General features: G+C 39.4%; 4 protein-coding genes across 4 annotated transcripts; 3 read left to right on the forward strand and 1 right to left on the reverse strand.

Moving 5' to 3' along the window:
• Nucleotides 1–7: 7 nt before the first annotated feature.
• LOC145895241 (putative protein-lysine deacylase ABHD14B) lies at nt 8–1,454 on the forward strand. Its single transcript, XM_082984013.1, has 4 exons — nt 8–452; nt 522–662; nt 819–926; nt 983–1,454. The coding sequence occupies exons 1-4, from the start codon at nt 257–259 to the stop codon at nt 1,147–1,149; spliced, it is 612 nt and encodes a 203-aa protein (XP_082840139.1). The 5' UTR covers nt 8–256; the 3' UTR covers nt 1,150–1,454.
• Nucleotides 1,455–3,539, reverse strand: LOC145895484 (uncharacterized). Its single transcript, XM_082984290.1, has 2 exons — nt 2,023–3,539; nt 1,455–1,935 (listed from the first exon to the last, which is right to left on the reverse strand). The coding sequence occupies exons 1-2, from the start codon at nt 3,537–3,539 to the stop codon at nt 1,668–1,670; spliced, it is 1,785 nt and encodes a 594-aa protein (XP_082840416.1). The 3' UTR covers nt 1,455–1,667.
• Nucleotides 3,540–4,038: 499 nt separating this feature from the next.
• On the forward strand, nt 4,039–7,205 carry LOC145894248 (COP9 signalosome complex subunit 6-like). Its single transcript, XM_082982776.1, has 6 exons — nt 4,039–4,443; nt 4,521–4,652; nt 4,716–4,867; nt 5,144–5,306; nt 5,828–6,021; nt 6,451–7,205. Exons 1-6 carry the CDS (start codon nt 4,329–4,331, stop codon nt 6,589–6,591), a joined length of 897 nt encoding a protein of 298 aa, XP_082838902.1. The 5' UTR covers nt 4,039–4,328; the 3' UTR covers nt 6,592–7,205.
• Nucleotides 7,206–7,671: 466 nt separating this feature from the next.
• Nucleotides 7,672–11,066, forward strand: LOC145895485 (uncharacterized). The gene is made up of 9 exons (XM_082984291.1): nt 7,672–7,757; nt 7,808–7,940; nt 8,104–8,254; nt 8,316–8,430; nt 8,884–8,993; nt 9,378–9,557; nt 9,963–10,163; nt 10,596–10,689; nt 10,934–11,066. Exons 1-9 carry the CDS (start codon nt 7,672–7,674, stop codon nt 11,064–11,066), a joined length of 1,203 nt encoding a protein of 400 aa, XP_082840417.1.
• The last annotated feature ends 6,772 nt before the right edge of the window (nt 11,067–17,838 follow it).

Genomic DNA, 17,838 nt, shown 5'->3' on the forward strand with positions numbered 1-17,838 from the left:
TTTAATAATTTTAGCAGTTGAACTATAGTGAAGACACTTGTTAAAGAAGTGAGGCAAAAAGGTTACTGGTATCTCCATTTCATCAAATTAAATCGCTTTACTGAAGATCGCCAACGTGAAACACAAGGATTGAGGCCTGAACACCAGACATGCGCGCTGAAATGACAATGTTAGCCAACGAAAAAGCTTGTTTGCCTTCTTGCGACGTTACCGACTACATACAGCGCGCTTAACCGCAGCAAACCGGACACGTACCATGGCTGATTGCAGCAACGTTTCTGTACGAGGTTGCAACCTGTTTTACAGGGAAAATGGAAAAGGAACTTCCTCATCGAAGGGAACTGTTGTCTTGTTGCATGGAATGCGATTTTCCTCCCAGAATTGGGAAGATATAGGTACCTTGCGGAAGCTTGCTGAACTCGGCTACAGAACTGTCGCAGTGGACTTACCAGGTGGACATGTGTGATATTAGTTTAGTTTACAATTGGAAACTGTTTTCGGGAATGATGTTGTTTGTTCAGGTTTTGGCAAATCCAGCAATGCAGAAGCACCACAAGACAAGGCACAATTTATGACAGAGGTTTTCAATGCCTTGAAAATTCAGCATGCAATATTGATCAGTCCTTCAATGAGTGGACAATATTCATTGGAGCTGCTTCATAGTAAATAGCTTTTGGGCTTCTTTTTAAATTTGTAAAACGTTTTGGTGTCATTAAAATCACATTAACTAACTTGCAGTGTAATCTTACTTCAAAAGTGCCACTTACTATGCACACTTTGGTGAAAATCAACAACTTGATTCTAAATTGTTTCTATAGATTATGGGAATACATTACAAGGATACATCCCCATTGCTCCAATCAACACAGATAAATATACTGCTGATCAATACATGAATATCAAAGTGCCAACCTTTATTGTTTATGGTAAGTTAAACTTTATGCCATTACATTCACATTAAACAAGTATATGTAAATTACAGGGGAGAATGATAATATAATCGGAGCAGCATCACTAAAAAACCTGTCTCAAATACCAGGACACAAAATTTTCTTGATGAAAAATGCCGGTCATGCTTGTTACTTAGATCAGCCAGACATGTGGCACCAATATCTCAAGGACATTCTGCAGCAAATTCCTTCTGGCTGAATGAAATCAGTTTTGCCCTTACTAGCATTTTTTTAATTTTCAACATATGTTAAAAATAATTTTGTGCAATGTTCCAAGTCACTTCCAGAGCTAGCTACTAATATTTAAGTGAAGATTTCCGAATGCTGTATTTTCGACATAAAAGGTTGCTGGAGTTGCACTTTCCATTCCACATTTATAAATCCAGTGTGTGAAACCAAAAATTGGCTAAAATTAAAATATAATAAAGTTTCTAAATCAATCTGTGTACAACTTGACATATCTCCATTGACACAAAACTACAGGCATTATGTTGCTGCCATACATATTATATTTTAATAACCTGTCCTTCTGGCACAAATAAACATTACTTTTATTTACCAACATTTTACCTTCTATTGAGCTAGGTTTCCTCAGGGTAAAAAAAATACAATATATCATGATATACTTTTCAAGAATATAAATCAGTTAGTATTAATTGTATTTACAAAGGAAGATAAAAATTTAAAATAAATTAAATACACCACCAGTGGTATTGCTCAAGATAAAGATGCAGACTTAAATTGTTCACTCAGGGACTTCATAATGTCCCTGTGTGATACAGGAAGACCATTACTCTCAATTCTTGATCTGGTTATCTTATAGTTGTCCTTGACAAAGTTTGCAAAAGGATTTGCCCTTCTTGGTTTTGCTGGAGTTCCATCATGATTAGTTTTTGGGCACAGCTCAAGTTTACCATGGCAACGACCGCAAACTTTTCTGGTGGTGTCAAGGGATTTAGAATGTCGCCCTATTTCGGTTTTGCATCTGGAACAAAATATACATAAAACAAACAAACATTGTCATGTTACATCTAACAGAATTTGTAGCGAAGCACAAGAGAAAGGCACTAACCTGGTGCATTGATAAACATATTTATATTGTATATCATAGTTATGGCATCTTTCCACTAGTGGTAACTCAGGGTGGACACATCTAGCTTTAGCAGCCCAAGACTTCCAAAATGGCCCATGGCTTTCACTGGCATTGTTAACAAGCCAAACAGCAGCATGACACATTTCATGAACAAGTGTATCCCTTAGTCTACATGCAGAGTCTATAACTTTGTCAGAAAGTGATATAGATGCCTCATACTGCCTTGATATGATAAAATCCCCATCAGTATGTTGTTTTCTTTGGGTTATTCTCCTGCATGTTGTGATACCCGCAGTCTTGGTCAGTCTTTTTGCCCAATTTACCTTCATGTTTTGGGGAAGCAAGTTTTCAAAAACAGAGCTGTTAAACAGTTTAAAAAGCTTCTCAGTCAATTGAATTTTATTGCGCTGAAATCCTTTCCCAGCATTTTGTTGGTTCATTAAATCCAGTGAAGTCAGAAAGCAACCTTTAATTGAGCAATGCATTCTGGTTTTGTTTACTTTTTCTGTATACGCATGCTTCTTTAATGGTTTTCGTTCAGGAGTTCGGTAAGTACTGAAGGAATCTCCTCTTGGATGTAGTATTTTCAGCTTACTCGAATTAGGTTCAATGTTCAGCTTGTAGTTTTCCAGCTCACCAGCCAAGCTTTTAAAACTGCTCGAGTTGTTTGTCTTGTAATTATTTTTGTCTGGGACTGATTTGGAATTTAAACGTTCTGCGAGAGATGGAGGCTCATCATTGTCATCTTCACTTGAAGAAATTAGTATCATTTTAGGTTTTTCAGGCGCGACTTTAAAGTCGCATTCATTTTCAGAGTCAGAAAACCTTAATGGGGTTTTGGGATACTCCAGTCCTGCAGTGCTACAATGAAACACGTCATCCTCGCTGTCAGATGAGAATACAACCTTGCGAATTGGGGTCGTAACAGATTTGTGGGGCCTGGTTAAAAGCTTGTTGGGAGTAAAGTGGTTGCTTGCTTTTGTTAGAAGTTTAACTCTTTCATTTTTTAAAGTTGGTTTCTTGTTCATATCCTTGGGTTGCAAAACTGGAATAATGTGTGTTTTGTTATGTTGTTCGTCACTCATAGAGTTCCGGTCAGATTTTAAGTCATTCTTGGTGGTTGTGGCACATAAATCATCGGCATCTTCGACAGATGTCAAGGAGAGTGCACTATTTTCATCATGAAAATTTTGGTTTCGAATTTTGCTGTTTCCATCAGACAGTTCATTTTCCTTTTCACTACAACTTGATGAACAAGAGCTTATAGTGTCTATTCGAAAGACAGGTCCTTCCAATCGATCTTTTTCAAAAAGATCAGATAAAGTTGTCTTCGGTTTTTCCAATGGATCGGCTTCCTCATCACTCGTATTTACGATAAAGTCAGATACACTCCCTGATGAATAACGGTAACGACCACCTTTTGGTGTTTTTATGTTGTTAAGGAAAGCCTCGAAATTGTCACTTCCAGACGAATCTGACGTATCAGTATTTTTCATTATGTACATAAATGTAGCCAGCTTTCTAGAAACAAAAAATGGTTGAAAAATAACATAGCGTAATATGCAAAAACAAAAAACTAACTACATTTCTTCATGGGAAAACACGAATTTCAAAATCAAGAAAAGCGTTCGTACTTTCGCGCCACTTATCTGATAGAAATCATTTTTGCGTTAAATGTGCCTACTACAGGGTTTGTTGCAAAGTAGTAGAAAGAACAGTATTTTTCTTGATAAATATTTGTTCACAGTATTTCAGAAATATTTGTTTTACAAAGAAGACCAGTAGTATGACAAAAAAATAATTTGATGATGTGCATCAAAGCCAAACATTCCTAACTTCTATCATAGAATGCTTCCATACGAAAAAATGATTTTTTGAAGATAAATTTATTGAGTTTGCGGCAATCTGACTATTTACATTTACTATTTTTATTTGTTTACAAAAATTATGGATGAATAAAAAAAATTCCCCTGGTAACATTACGTTGAAGAAATCACTAATCAGGCGTGCCGACCAAAATGTTAATTTTGACTGTGTTATATCATAAATTTGTGGAATTTATCACAATGTTTTTTTACATCCTTATTCTGATATACATTATATGTAGTTGTCATTATGTGATGTGTCTTGTGTCTATAATGTACTTTGATAAAGGCCTAACTATTTTTCATTTGCTTGTGTTTTATTTCAAGCATAAAAATAAATTGATAATGGGAACATAATCTAGAATATGTTTAAATTTTTACATGCAAATTTTCTTTAGTTGAGAACCACACTGTGCTACCATGACATCCACAAGCACCTCTGGTAGTATTTCTGTAAAGCTTCATCCACTTGTGATCATGAATGTATCTGACCATTGGACAAGAGTTAGAGCACAGGAAGGAAGGAGTAAACAGGGTTTGTCCTCCCAACATTTATTGACGATCACTGCATTATTCTATTTTCATTTGCAAACTGATTTTAATAAATTACAGTATATGGAGCTTTGATTGGAAAGCAGAGTGGTCGTTCACTGGAAGTTTTTAATTCATTTGAGCTTCATTACATGGAAATTGAAGGGGATGTAGTGATTGACAGAGAATATTACTACACAAAAGAGGAGCAGTGTAAGCTATGTTTATTATAAAAATCACAATGCACACAAACCTAGCACTTTATATGCTGTTTAGTTAAACAGGTTTTCAAAGACCTGGACTTCCTTGGTTGGTATACAACTGGTGGTGCACCCACTGAAAGTGATGTGAAGATTCACAAGCAAATTTGTGGAATAAATGAGAGTCCAATATTTCTAAAACTCAACCCCCAAGTTTCATCGACAGATGTAAGTGATTTTTATTTTTTGATTGGAAACGATGGAGATTTGATCAAAATTTTACGGCACTAATTTGTTTTTAATTGATGAATTGTATCTTCCAGTAGCTTGGAGTTGCAACTAATTTAACAAAAAAAAAACAACATGTAACAAAGATTTAACAAAAAAAATAGCAAAATGAATGTCAAATGACTTGTGCTAATCACTTTACTTTGCTCTGTTTTGTACATTTAATTGTTATTTGTTCACAAATATTTAAAAACCTTTTGTTGTCCAAAATTTTAGTTACCCTTGTCAGTATATGAGTCAGTAATAGATGTGGCTGATGGGAATGCTGTAACAAGACTGGTTGCATTAAACTATACGCTGGCCACTGAGGAAGCTGAAAGAATTGGCGTGGATCATATCGCTAGAGTCTCAAACCTTGAATCCGGCACAGTATCATCTGGTATGTATCTTTCATATTTCTGTTGAAAAAAAAGAAAACCTTTTACTACAAAAACTACGAATAACGTGCGAATTGTGCTGTATAAACATTGAGCATGCAGATGTTGCAAAAGCGTTTGTTATTCCTGTCTGTCTTAATAACAAATAACTGCATACAAAATTTAAATTATTGATAGCCCACATAAAATTTTACCATGACACAATTTTCCTTGTTATATATTCCATTCTTAAGTGTAGTAGTATTTTTCTGTACTGCATTAAAATCCTCTGAAGAAGTCTTTCCAAAACGTTTTTTCTGGCAAGGTTGTTTTACGTTGGCGTGGAATCTCCAAGACTTAAATCACCTAGAAAACTTACAAATTTTTCACCAAATGGTTGTGATTTTGTGTAATTTGCCTTGTTCTGTGTGTAAACGTTTGGCCATGTTCTCGTGTGAGGGACAAGTTCAACAGGTTTTGCTCAAAAAAGATGGTAGCACAGAAGCATAAAACCATGACTTATATATATATTTTTCTTGTCTAGCATCAGAACACCTACATAGCCAACACAACGCAATATCAATGCTCCACGCACGAATTCAGCTTATATTGGAGTATGTACAGGCAGTAAAAAACAATGAACTTCCCCGCAACCATGAGATACTTCGGGCTGCGCACGCCCTCTGCCGTCGTCTGCCCGTACTTGGTTCGGAATATTTGACGGAAGACCTCCAAGACGTAAGTTCACACAACAACATAACTTGCAGTTGTGGTTTATAAAGTACAATATACTTCAGCAAAGATATATATATATAGTATAGTATGGTATTGTGTGTTGGTTTAAATTGGTATCAAAAATTTCATTTTTACGTTTATACAGAAACTATTTCGGCCATTAGTAGCGTAACCTAAAAGTTTCGTACCGGGAATATGCAGGCCAGGACACCAAATATGGCACACGGACGTCTGTCTTTTTTAAATAGGGTCTCTACTTCTTTTATTGACCCCTCACAAAAATTTCATTTGCACGGGGATGAACTGTTCACTTGGTTAAGACTGAGGGCGACCCGTCGTCTAATATAGTTGCTTTTCTTTTACCTGACTGTACTAAAAGTTGCACTCTGCCTGTTGCACACATTACATCAACCAAACCACTCTCCTTTACAGCAATACAGCGACGTGACGCTTATGATGTACCTTGGTGTTATGAGCAAGGGAAGTCAGACCATGAACCAATTCATTTCGAAATTCAACGTTTTGTTCGACCGACATGGGGCGAGCCGCAGGATGCGAGGATTGTTTTTGTGACAAAACAGTATTTCTATCGTATATTGTTTTTTTTTACATAAATTGCCTGCAAGCCGAACCTGTGGTAAAGTTGCCGTTTTCTAGAAAAAAATTCTAACTAATGTCTTGTGTTGACATGCGTCAGTTCAAATGTTGTGTGCTTAAAAGTGGCTGCTGAATTTTTCTTCCCATTTTACACGACTTGATCAATGGCCGCAGGTAACTCATTCAACATTGAAGTTTGAGATTTTATTTGCGACATTTCAATCATTCAAAAACTGAAATCGTTTGATGAAATTATTTATTTATGTGGATCTTTATCACTATTTCCTGCAGCAATATTTAGACGCAAATTGACAGTATCTTTCAAAGTAAACGTCCATTTTGCATGTTGATTTGTTGGCAATCGAATCGACGTGGCATACCAAGATTTCAATGTCAATACCAATCAGTATATCTCCTATCATAAACCAATCGTTTTTACGATGCACGACCGCCAACAGCCTCCGTCTTGCGGTATAACACGACAACACGAATCTAAATCAAACAATTGATGCTGTTTTTGCAATCTCTCCATCAGGGCGTAAACCTGTCGTAGAAGACGACATAAACGCAATCTGCCCTTGTCCCTGTGTACACGGCCGTTTACTGGTCGTTATGTCATCTCAGTAATGACAGCAATGCATTTTATTGCCGGATTGAGCATCGGCCTTAAACGAAGGTGCGACATACCTCTGGGCATAACTGCGCCGGTGCAGCCGTGATAACAGGCAAACTTCGGGTGATGCGCCTTAAAACAAGCCGAAATAGGAAGTGCTTTAGGTTTATGACATATAACGGTGGTTATTACGAAATCTGTCAGTTGTAAGTTTTACGCAGTTGAAAAACGTACTGAAGAAGATAGTTAGTGTAGTATGAACTGAAAACTGAATCGTCTTCTATTGTCAAATATCCACGCCTCCCAAGATGCCCAGCCTTCGCGTTTTTGTCAGCACATCATTCTTTTGCATCTTAACAGTGTCCTGGTTGTCTAATGGTTCCAGCATACTTCCAGATGCAGAAGGTATTGTTTAGGCCGCATTGTACGTATACGTGTGGATAATGCATTTTTGTCATGTCTATCTGTGCAGGCGGACCGAAACCGATGGTGTGCAAGCGAGTGGAAGATATCCCACCCCTGGAACCACGTAAGTGCATCTTTGGTTGTGTGTTTATGCTTGGTGTATGTTTCATGTAGACTTTTTGTAGAAGTCTTTCTTAACCAGCTGACCGTGCCTAGTCCACACCGAGTTTATTGTGATTGGAACAGGGGTCAAGTGTGCAACACTGAGGAGTTTGAACGTAATAACGGTGCCATTTATTTGGGACAGGTGTGTCGTCGAGCTTAAAACTGTTTTTTTGTCATAGCATTTTAGATGATTATGCAACCGTTTTGTTAAAAGTATAAAGACAAATTTAAAACCTGAGTATATCAAAACTTTTGATGACGAAGCGAGCATTTTAATTGACTTATTTCATCCTTTTTTCGCACAGGACATGGATTTGGGCGAAGAAAGTTTCAGCATTTTTGCTCACATTCGCTTGCGCCCGCGAGACGGCCTGGACAATTGGGGCGGACGAATTTTGAGCAAACGCACTTCCTACAAAACAGGATGGCAGTTTGTGGTCCCGAGCTTTTACACTCGTAAGTTTTGTGCGAGTTGTGGAGAAATAACGTCTATTTAACAATGAAACCACGACCACAGGAGGAATCTCGATGTACATGAATGACGATCCAGGCCATATAACGTTTGGCGAGTCCACGATTCCCGACCTAACGTGGGTAACTGTCGGTGTGACTGTCGACCGTGATACTTTCAGGTGGGTGTGTAACAGTAAATCATGATCTATACGAATAATGAAGTCATAACCGTCGCAGTAGCGTCCCTTCGCATTTAAATTAAGAAGTAGCTCACGAAACCCATCATATTTTTATGGCATCCTTAGTGTTTCCGTCGAACCTACTTTGGGAGTCGTTGGTTAAGCCTAGAAAACTTTGACGTGCTGCTTTCTGTGTTTTCTTTATGTCCATTCAGTTGTATGTCTTATATCTCATTCATTTAAGTACTGATAATGAACGCAGTTCGTTTTCGAAACGTCTACTTAACTTACGATGATTAGCAGCATGTTAGTTTTGGCGTTCATATACCTAGAAAACAGATGCATACACTTTTCTATACTGAAGCCGAATGATCCAGCTGGACAGGTCTTGACTTGGCCAATTCAGCCGACACCACAATTAATTATATATATATATATTTTTTTTTTGAACAGAAAACAGAACCTAGCAACTGTACAAGCTTATTACAATGGTCAGCCAGACGGAACCCCTTACATTCTCTTCATGAACACCACTTTGTCTTCAGACGCACCACTAACTATAGGTATAATGACAATACTCAACAGATTTGAGTTGCCACCCTGTGCACAAATTAAACACTAATGACGGGGAGACATTTTACAAATCTATACTGGGAACCCACAATTGAATACGACTGGAATTGACGATGCCAAATAAAAGATCATAATGACGCTGATCGCCTGTCATTCTTTTTTTAGTTAACGCAGAAGTAATACCACGCTTTCGCATAGCAAGGCAGGATCGCCCCACTGCGCAGGCCCTTTATATTTGGCGATCACAGCTCTAATATTCTGATCATAAGGTTCAGGCTTCGTAGCCAAGGCATTGCTGATCCAGCTTGGCTGCGAAGCCTGTGAATCTTTTTTTAGTTTTTGTGTATTCGGTACAATTGACTTTATCGTTGAAGGTCATTGGATGTACGAAGACAACACTTTACACAGTGGCAGAAAAGATTGGCGAAGCCCAAAGCGGAGACGCCACGTGCATAGATTCTATGGGGATATTCAAGACCTCACCGTGTGGAAGGAGGCGATCTCTGCAAGTCACATGTTACGTTACTCTGATGCCACTGTCTCAAAATGGATCGGTAGGTTGGTTGCGAATTTGATTTCGTGAAAATTTGCTTGTAAACTTTTTGATCCAATTTGTTAACTAATTGTTACAGATTAAAGTCAGCTAGTTTATTAAAATAAGTTTGAAGTCGATGTTGCTCGCATTGGCACATTTGTTTCTGTCTAGCTGACTTCAATCTGATTCATTTCTTAATAAATTGTTGTTTGTATAAAAACAATGCACAGTCGAGGGATACATTCTGTCACAATTAAAGAACCAGTCCCCTTGACTAAATACTTCATTTAATAAATTGGTAGAGACAAACTTTTTTTTATACACCAACTTTGTATTGACAAAAAGTATCACTGTTTGCGATTTGCTGTACTGTTATGTCATGTTAGATTTCGTGTCTGTAAAAATTACTTTCAATTTATCACAGGCAACATTCAGCCGTGTGCACCAACCTGGCGATCATTCGGTTGTAAATGCTACAAGGTGTTTCCCACCCCACTTAACTTTAACAACGCGTGGGCAAACTGTGAGGAAGAGGGTGGCCGCTTGGTGGTGATAGACGAGATCCCAATCCAACAGTTCGTGTGGACGCTTGTAGTGACGTCATCCGACCAGGATTATTGGATAGGTAGCTAGATTCCATTAGTGGTTAATTTGGGATAAATATTTTCGTATATCCTTCCATTTTCCTTTGGTAAATTGTATTATTTTGACGTGAAATTTGAAACATTTTTTTAGAACGTTTTCAAAAAGCCTATATAATGTTGCATATACGATAATGCTGTTTCGCAACAATGTCCAAAAAATTTCGTATTTATTAGCGCACAAGTTTGTCCAACCGCACTCACTATTGTATATATGGGTAGAATATCCGTCATTTCCTCCTAAAACTTTATTGAGGTTAATTTTGGCATTTGCATCCGATCTGCATGAGCCGGTCGCTGCTTAAGCCGTTGTATGTTACCATATGGACCGAACCAAAAGTGAAACCTAAGTCAAATTTCGCCAGTAGCGACTTTCATTAAAAATGTTTTAGAAACTAAAACTGTTGGCTTCCTAGGGTTGAACGATACTATGAACGAAAACGTCTGGAAATTTTCATCTGGTTCTGAACTCAACTACTTTATCGGACAGTGGAACAATTTTCCTGACAAGTAGGCTTAATTTATTAAGTAAAATAACACATTCGTGCCTTTGTTACAAAGTTATTCCATTAAATTCAAATGACTTCGTAATCTCGTGGCGATTCGCTTGTTTCTTTAAACACCTTGTTTACCTTAAACTTGAGTCGTTTGCCAATTACCGACATTGCTATACAATTCCATAACCCTGTCATTAAACTTCACATAGCTCTTTTTCGTTGCTGCTGTTCAGCTTTTTGACGCTATGTATTTTCAGATTCCCCGACAAGGAATACAAAACCGATGACTGCGCCGAACTGCGCAAGTTGTATGCTGGAAAATGGAACGACGCTAATTGTAACAAGTATAACTCATACATCTGCGAAAGGGACTCGACCATCTGTGCTTGAATTACACATTCACTCTGTCAGAAATTGATTTTTTGTATTATTTATGTTCATGTGGGGATGGCCATGCACTCTTTCGTGCCAATAAATCGCTTGAAATTGTGGTCTGGCATTGTTTTATTAAGCTTTACTTTATACCATTCAAATTTCTTGTTGCGTTTATGACGACTTGCTTGCAACATGATACGACATTATAGTGAGCATATTATTGCCACATAATTGTGCTTTGTGTTAAATGTTGTCGGTATTCGAAAACTCAACCTTCCCAATATATAGAAATCTAACCAATGGCAACACAAGGTAGCTACGCTAAACATTTAACACCAAAATGTATGGAAGTTGATGGGGGCTGTAGATCGGGTTTATACAAACCAGCAAGCTGTTACAACAGCACATGCTTTGACACAGTGAACGCTAATTTCAACCGTGCTTTCTATCAGGATGCAGGATATGTGTTGTCGGCACGCCATGATTTGGGAAGGCGATTATATGCTCATCCTCTGGCTTCGGGTACATCCGAAATTGTAAGGAAGGAACGTACTGCAACAACCACGAAAGAACCAGACTTTCCAGGGGATAACTGCAAAACAGACCTTGCAGCAGATCTACACTTTAAAAACACTTCCACGTGGAACTCGCATTCACGAACCAAGTTTACTGATAAATTAAAACGAGATTGTGGTTGGTGTGATGTATGCTTTCTATTTTTGCATCGCCTTTTGATTCTGTTGAAAAAAATTCAATTCAAAACCAGGTCGGAACGTAGGCCTACACCACAAACAGGGCGCAAACGGTTTGTCAAATCAACGTTTCGCGCCAAGCCTTTGCCCACCACTGATATGCCGCCTAGTATAGAATTGCGCGTCTAAATTCAACAGACCGCACTGACATCGCCATTCTGATGGCTTTCCGGAGTAAAAGCACCTTTCACAGCGATAGGCAACCACTGGTGCAGGGCGTTTCATTTAGGCGTCCACCTGCAACCAACAACGAAGCGACCTCGTCCAACAGCAACCGCTGCGCAGTGGTAAGTAAACATTTGTGTATTTTGTGTTGTTTATTTTAACAGTTTCGGTGGTGGTTGATTCATCACTTTAATTTGGAACTTGTTCCTTTGTTACGAAACATGTTGGTGACGACACAAAGCCCAAATAGTTGCTGTGGAAAAGATGTTTGTGGCCTTGCAAACTTGTCAAGTCGTTTATGCTATCTATCTATTTTGTGCCCTCAATCAAAAACAGTCAACAACTTTCGCAGTGACGAGGCTGAAATGGCTGAAATGTTGTATCTATCTATCTATCTATCTATCATAATGTCACATGCTGTATTGTGATGTCTTTCAAAGCTGTAACTGACTAACTAGGCCTGTCAGTGCCAACTTCCATTTTGCCAGCAAACTAACAGCTGTACAATTAAAGTCGTGGTTGAATAGGTGCCAAAATCAGCATTCGTGCAACAATTTGGGAATATTACAAAGATCAATGATTTACACTAACACAAAGAGGTGAAAATGGTGCCGGTATATAACGCGCCCGCACCGCGGAAGTTCTTGTTTGGGTTTATAACTGACTCTATCATAGATCAGGATGTAACAATTAAGTTCGCTATTAAAGCTGTGGCTGGTGTAAGGGGCAGTGCGTGTTTGTGGTTGCGCAACAATAAGGCAAAGAATTGTTCGCGAAGGTTGCGCAATCTGCGAACTGTCAGCTGATCGGATTTAAATGTTCATTACTTGACAAAATCAGGGATAAGTTAAATCTGAAGGGCATGTGTTTGCTTTATGCTGTTAAGAATAGTAGCCCCAATGTCTGCTGCAGTAGCCACATTAGAATGTTGCATTGTGATATGTTTCAATTAATTAGATTGCTTGTGCTGCTTTGTTCATAGCTACCTATTTTGTTTCCTACTATTTTTTGGCAGGCCTATGGTTTTCTGTCTTTCACAAAAGGGAATCCAAAACATGTATCAATGCCCGTGGCCTTATTTGGTAAAATGTATAATGAGTCTGCTAAGGCGAAACTAACTTTCAGCTGTTAAATTTTACTGCTAGGAAACAATGCAAAGTATGCTTTGAAAATTATGTACATTTGACAGAATGGATTGTGTGGTTTTTGTGCTATGAGCGGTTTCTCCCAATCCCGATCCTATTTCGTCAACCAATTACCATAGCCAGTCGTTTGCATCGATTATAATGAGCGTCCGCGCCAATTCCACGATACGATTTTGTCTAGTTTTGCATGCTCCCGCCAGCATTAGCATGCAAACCGGTCAATTGTAGTCGCCATTAAAGATACAGCACTGCTTGTACTATGCACAATGTAGCCATTTACATGCACCCTTGTAGGCCAATGAACATAGAAAAGACCAGGGCATCAAAAAGAGACACAATGGAATATTTTGCTGTACATATACTAACTGCATAGGGCGGCGGACAATGGAGTATGGAATGCACGTAAAGATGTGAAAGTACCGTGCGTTATCAAACAGGAAAGTGCGCTCACGATCCCGGAAGGTCCTTTGTTTACGATTATAAGTCTCCACAGCTTAGTTAAAGGCTGGGTTACGTTAACTGCTGGTACTTAGCTATATCGCAAATGACACCACAGCAGTCCGTATTTTGTCACACGTATTATGTACTGAGTTGCCAAAATTGCAAACAAACGATATCCTAGGTGGCGCCAAAGAGTTGCCTGTTTCACTCAACGTTATTTTTTCTATTTTCACTTTCTGTTGCAAAACATACGCTAGGGGTCCGACGAAGAATTGCTATAGAGTAAGTATAAGTTTTCCTATTGCGTGGATTGTTATGGTAACAGCTTATGTCCAACCTAAATAAATATTGCCTATGGGATTCGGTGATTGGGATGTGCGGACAGTGGCCCCTTTCCGGTGTCAGGTTACGTCGCGTAATGATTCGTGGGTTCGCCCCTCTATGCGTTTTTTCACAGCAGGTAACAATGGTAAAATGAGCCAAGATGTGCGGGTTCCTGATGCTAAAAGCATCTAACCCGAGTGGGATGGACCACATTTAAACTGCAGCGCCGCGCTGATATAAACGCATCAACAAGCCCACAGTGGCCTATTACGTTGTTCTGTTTACGGATATCGACGTTCGAGGCCCCGTGACGTCATCGGTTCCGGGATCCCACGCGTGAAATCGTCAGCAATTTTAATCAAAACATCTGCGTGTCTTTTCCACAACAGTGCATGTCACGATTGCAAGTAATGCAAACAGTGCGAGAGGGCGATCAGTACACGACCCGATTGCCTGCTGTTGCCACAACAAGGTTACACTGGAACCCGTTTTAGTTTGCGAATTGTTAATTCGTGAGCGCGCTTCGGATTTTGGCAGAAATTTACCCGGAAGTTGCTTCCTCCCAGAGCGAAACATTGTATCCTCAGACCTTGCCCCGTGTTATGAAACCCAGGCAACACTGTCTGTTGCTGACAATGTACTGAAATATGAGCATTCACTGTAAACGTAAACGTTCCATTCACGGGAAGAAATCACATAATTTACGACGAATATAAATAGATTGTTTACAATAAGTGAAGACATGTGTTATTCATGTTTCTGTTGTTGTAAATATTATGCGATTACAAAACTTCTAAGCTTTGATTGCATTCGTCTGCACACACGCGAGGCCTAACGAGCAAAGGTTTCCTTTAAACGTCAACGGCCTAGCGTGCCCTTATTTGGCTTTCAGGCAAATGCCCAGTGATGGGGGTTCCACAATTCGTGATAGCAATCATACTGGACAATTATCCAAACACCAAAGTCAAAACGCAAGTTCCATTGCTGATTTATTTTCTTTCTTGAACAAAACCCCTCGAAACCCCAGGAAGTATCGTTTGCTTGTCACTAAAACATAACTAGTTCGTTTCAAATGGATCGTTTTGTAGAAGGAAGTTGACTGCTTGGTTGGCAGGCGTATCAGGTAGAAGCAAAAGGGCCCCCGAGAGAGCAGCTACTTCGCCACACAAGCGCACTTTCCATTCGGGAAGACGGGTCGACATTTTCCGCCGCTAACCAAAACAGTAAGCGAGCGATTGCTTAATGTGGCGAGCACGGGTGTCGTGGAGGCGAGCGGACGTCGCGTTTCCGGCTCTACTGAGTCACGGCCCGACAACAGACACAAGACAGCAGGGTGCATGGCACATCGCGCAGGCAAGCAGGTCGACGGTGGGCTGTGTGTGAGATTGAAGAAACTGACAGCAGTCGTTATAAGCCACTGCTTCAGTCGGTGTGCCAGGCAGTTGTCATAAGACGTTCACGCAGGAGTTATCCGGTAAGAACAGCAGTGAGTGGTAGAAACATGGTCGAAGTTAGTATAGCTCTGGGAAGTGTTATATCTCTTTCCGGGTAACTGCGCATTTTCATTGGCTTTGTATGGGGTTAATGCCTACAGTGACAACGAAGTCGGTAAGGCAACGTTTTACTGAACATTTGATTTAAAACTGAATGTGTCGGAAATGCCTTACAACGAAAAGGCTAGGCCACCACGTACTCCTTAAAGTTATTTAGTCCTCCGTTATAACCGCCAAGCTGGGCAACAAAATGCGTCATAATGTTTAGTATGCGTCGACATGTACGAAAAATCCCGGCTTCTGTTTGAAAGTTCTTGTTTAAAACTTCGGCAGAGGAGATGACATAGTTAGCAGTCCTTGACGGACGTTACGTATAGCTTATACGTTGCATCGCAGGCGGCTTGCGTCGTCTCGCGATAGGAAGATGCTCCATCCGGTGGAAGCTCCTTTTTCTGTTATTTATCTCTCTCGCTTATGGCTCCGCGCGCCTTTCCTTTTTCTTTCTTTTCTCTTTCGTGCAGAAGCGCGCGTGAAACAGAGAGGAAAGTGGGTGTGACAAATAATGGCACGATATGCCTAAGCAGAAACAAAGAGGCCGTCGTGCACTGTGCAGTCGCTTACAACCTCTCAGCTGAGCGGAGGTAGTTTGATTTGCAGAGCGAAGATGGTCAGACGTTGTGGTGAGGCCATAGCGAATTCAACGACCCGGCGTATAGGTGGATTTGAAACAGTGATCAGTACTACAGTTTGCTGAACAGTGTTAGTTGTCTTCTGACACAATCCCGGCACGGTAACCGTCCTCTTTTGGTGCAAGGAGTCCATTGCGTAACATCTAGCACCATTAGAAAATGGTAATTTTTACTGGGAACTCTCAACGGCCAAGTTTATATTTACGCTGAGAACTGTGATTTGTACTTAAAACTATAACTGAATTTAGTTAATGACAGAGCTTAATCGCGAGTTATAAAAACAGAAATACAGACCGCCAACAGTTAAACGTCTGCTGCTAACCAAAACAAAGCGTCCTTCCTGTAAAGCTGTAATATAAAACACCACCCTGCACATCCACCTGGTGGCGCTGTCGCGACGCCTTGGAAAATCCAAACCTACTGGATCCAGGCTCGTGGCTTATTGAAGACAAAGGGATGAAATATGTAAGTGTTACCTTCAGGTACTTAATCCTACATGAACAACCGATGATAATTGTTAGACCTAGGCCTATATGCATAAATGTGATGCTTTTTAGTTAAAAATCACTATAAAAGAGACTTGGTTGATATAATTAAAGTGATTCCGATAAGCACAAATCGATGGTTTATGATTAGAATGTATGCAAGTTACTAAAATTTAACTTTTGTGCAGTAATTATAAAAAATAAACGCTAATGCAGTATGTAACGATTTACCACAAAAACGTATGGTGGTCTATTGACCATATTAAAATAGTGTCCTTTTAACCAAACACTGTGATGACAACAGTTTTAAAAGTCTGTCTTATCTGTCAAGGAAGCTGCGAAACAACGAACAAGGAAGAGAGAGAGAGAGAGCGGACGCACGACTTTCATGAGGCGGTTTGCGTCACACCACGGGTTGGAGTGTATTGTAGCAACGCGTATTAACGTCAGAAAAACGACCAACCAACCTATACCGTTTTCAAACTAATGAATGGTTTGACCAATAAATAACTTGAAAACTAGACAGTGTGTATACGCTTGCGACTAAAGTGTTATAGCGAGAGTTCATCATTTACATATGCCTGCGTCACAAAACACCATACGCTCTGCGAAGCGCTTCCGTTGTTCGCTGCAAGTGAACGAAATACAACACATGTTTTAAATTTCTGTTTATTTATTTAACAATTTTGTTCTTGAATAATGCCATTTGTGTTCATAGACTATAAAATAAAAAGCTGGCACACAAATATTGAAAAGGCGGATCTGTTACAGCTTACGTTAATTATCACGTTTTCCACGTTTATTTTCGTTACAGAGTCCATGTGTCATTTAGGTTGTTGCTTTTTCAATAATAGTCGATGTGTGCTTGTATTTTACGTGTTGTTTTCGCCGTTTTGTTGCTTTTATTCTTTGAATTCACTATTCGTACATTTGCGAGCTTCCTAATACAAAATTCAAAAAAACTTTTTTGTAGATGTGTTTGATTAATAGTCAGCGTGTTTTCTTAACTTTTTTTTATGGGGTTGGCAGTTTTGACAACTGAAAATGATTCTGATTTCCTCAGGCGAGAGCACTATAAAAAAACACTTAAATCGCGTAATGAAGCGGTTGTCGCACAAGCGCGTCGTCAAGGACCATACGCCGTGAAGCGCTTTTGCGTCCCGTGCAATTGTGCGATGGTGCAATTTTAAGGGGCGGGATAGCTTTCAGAATAAACGACAGTGCTAATTTAAACTGTGTAGAAGTCACATTGAATCGTAGTAAATACTTCTAATTTCCATAGATTGTCATTGA

Source organism: Ascidia mentula, chromosome 3 (genome assembly GCF_947561715.1).
Source record: "Ascidia mentula chromosome 3, kaAscMent1.1, whole genome shotgun sequence".
In the NCBI taxonomy this organism is placed as follows: Eukaryota; Metazoa; Chordata; class Ascidiacea; order Phlebobranchia; family Ascidiidae; genus Ascidia; species Ascidia mentula.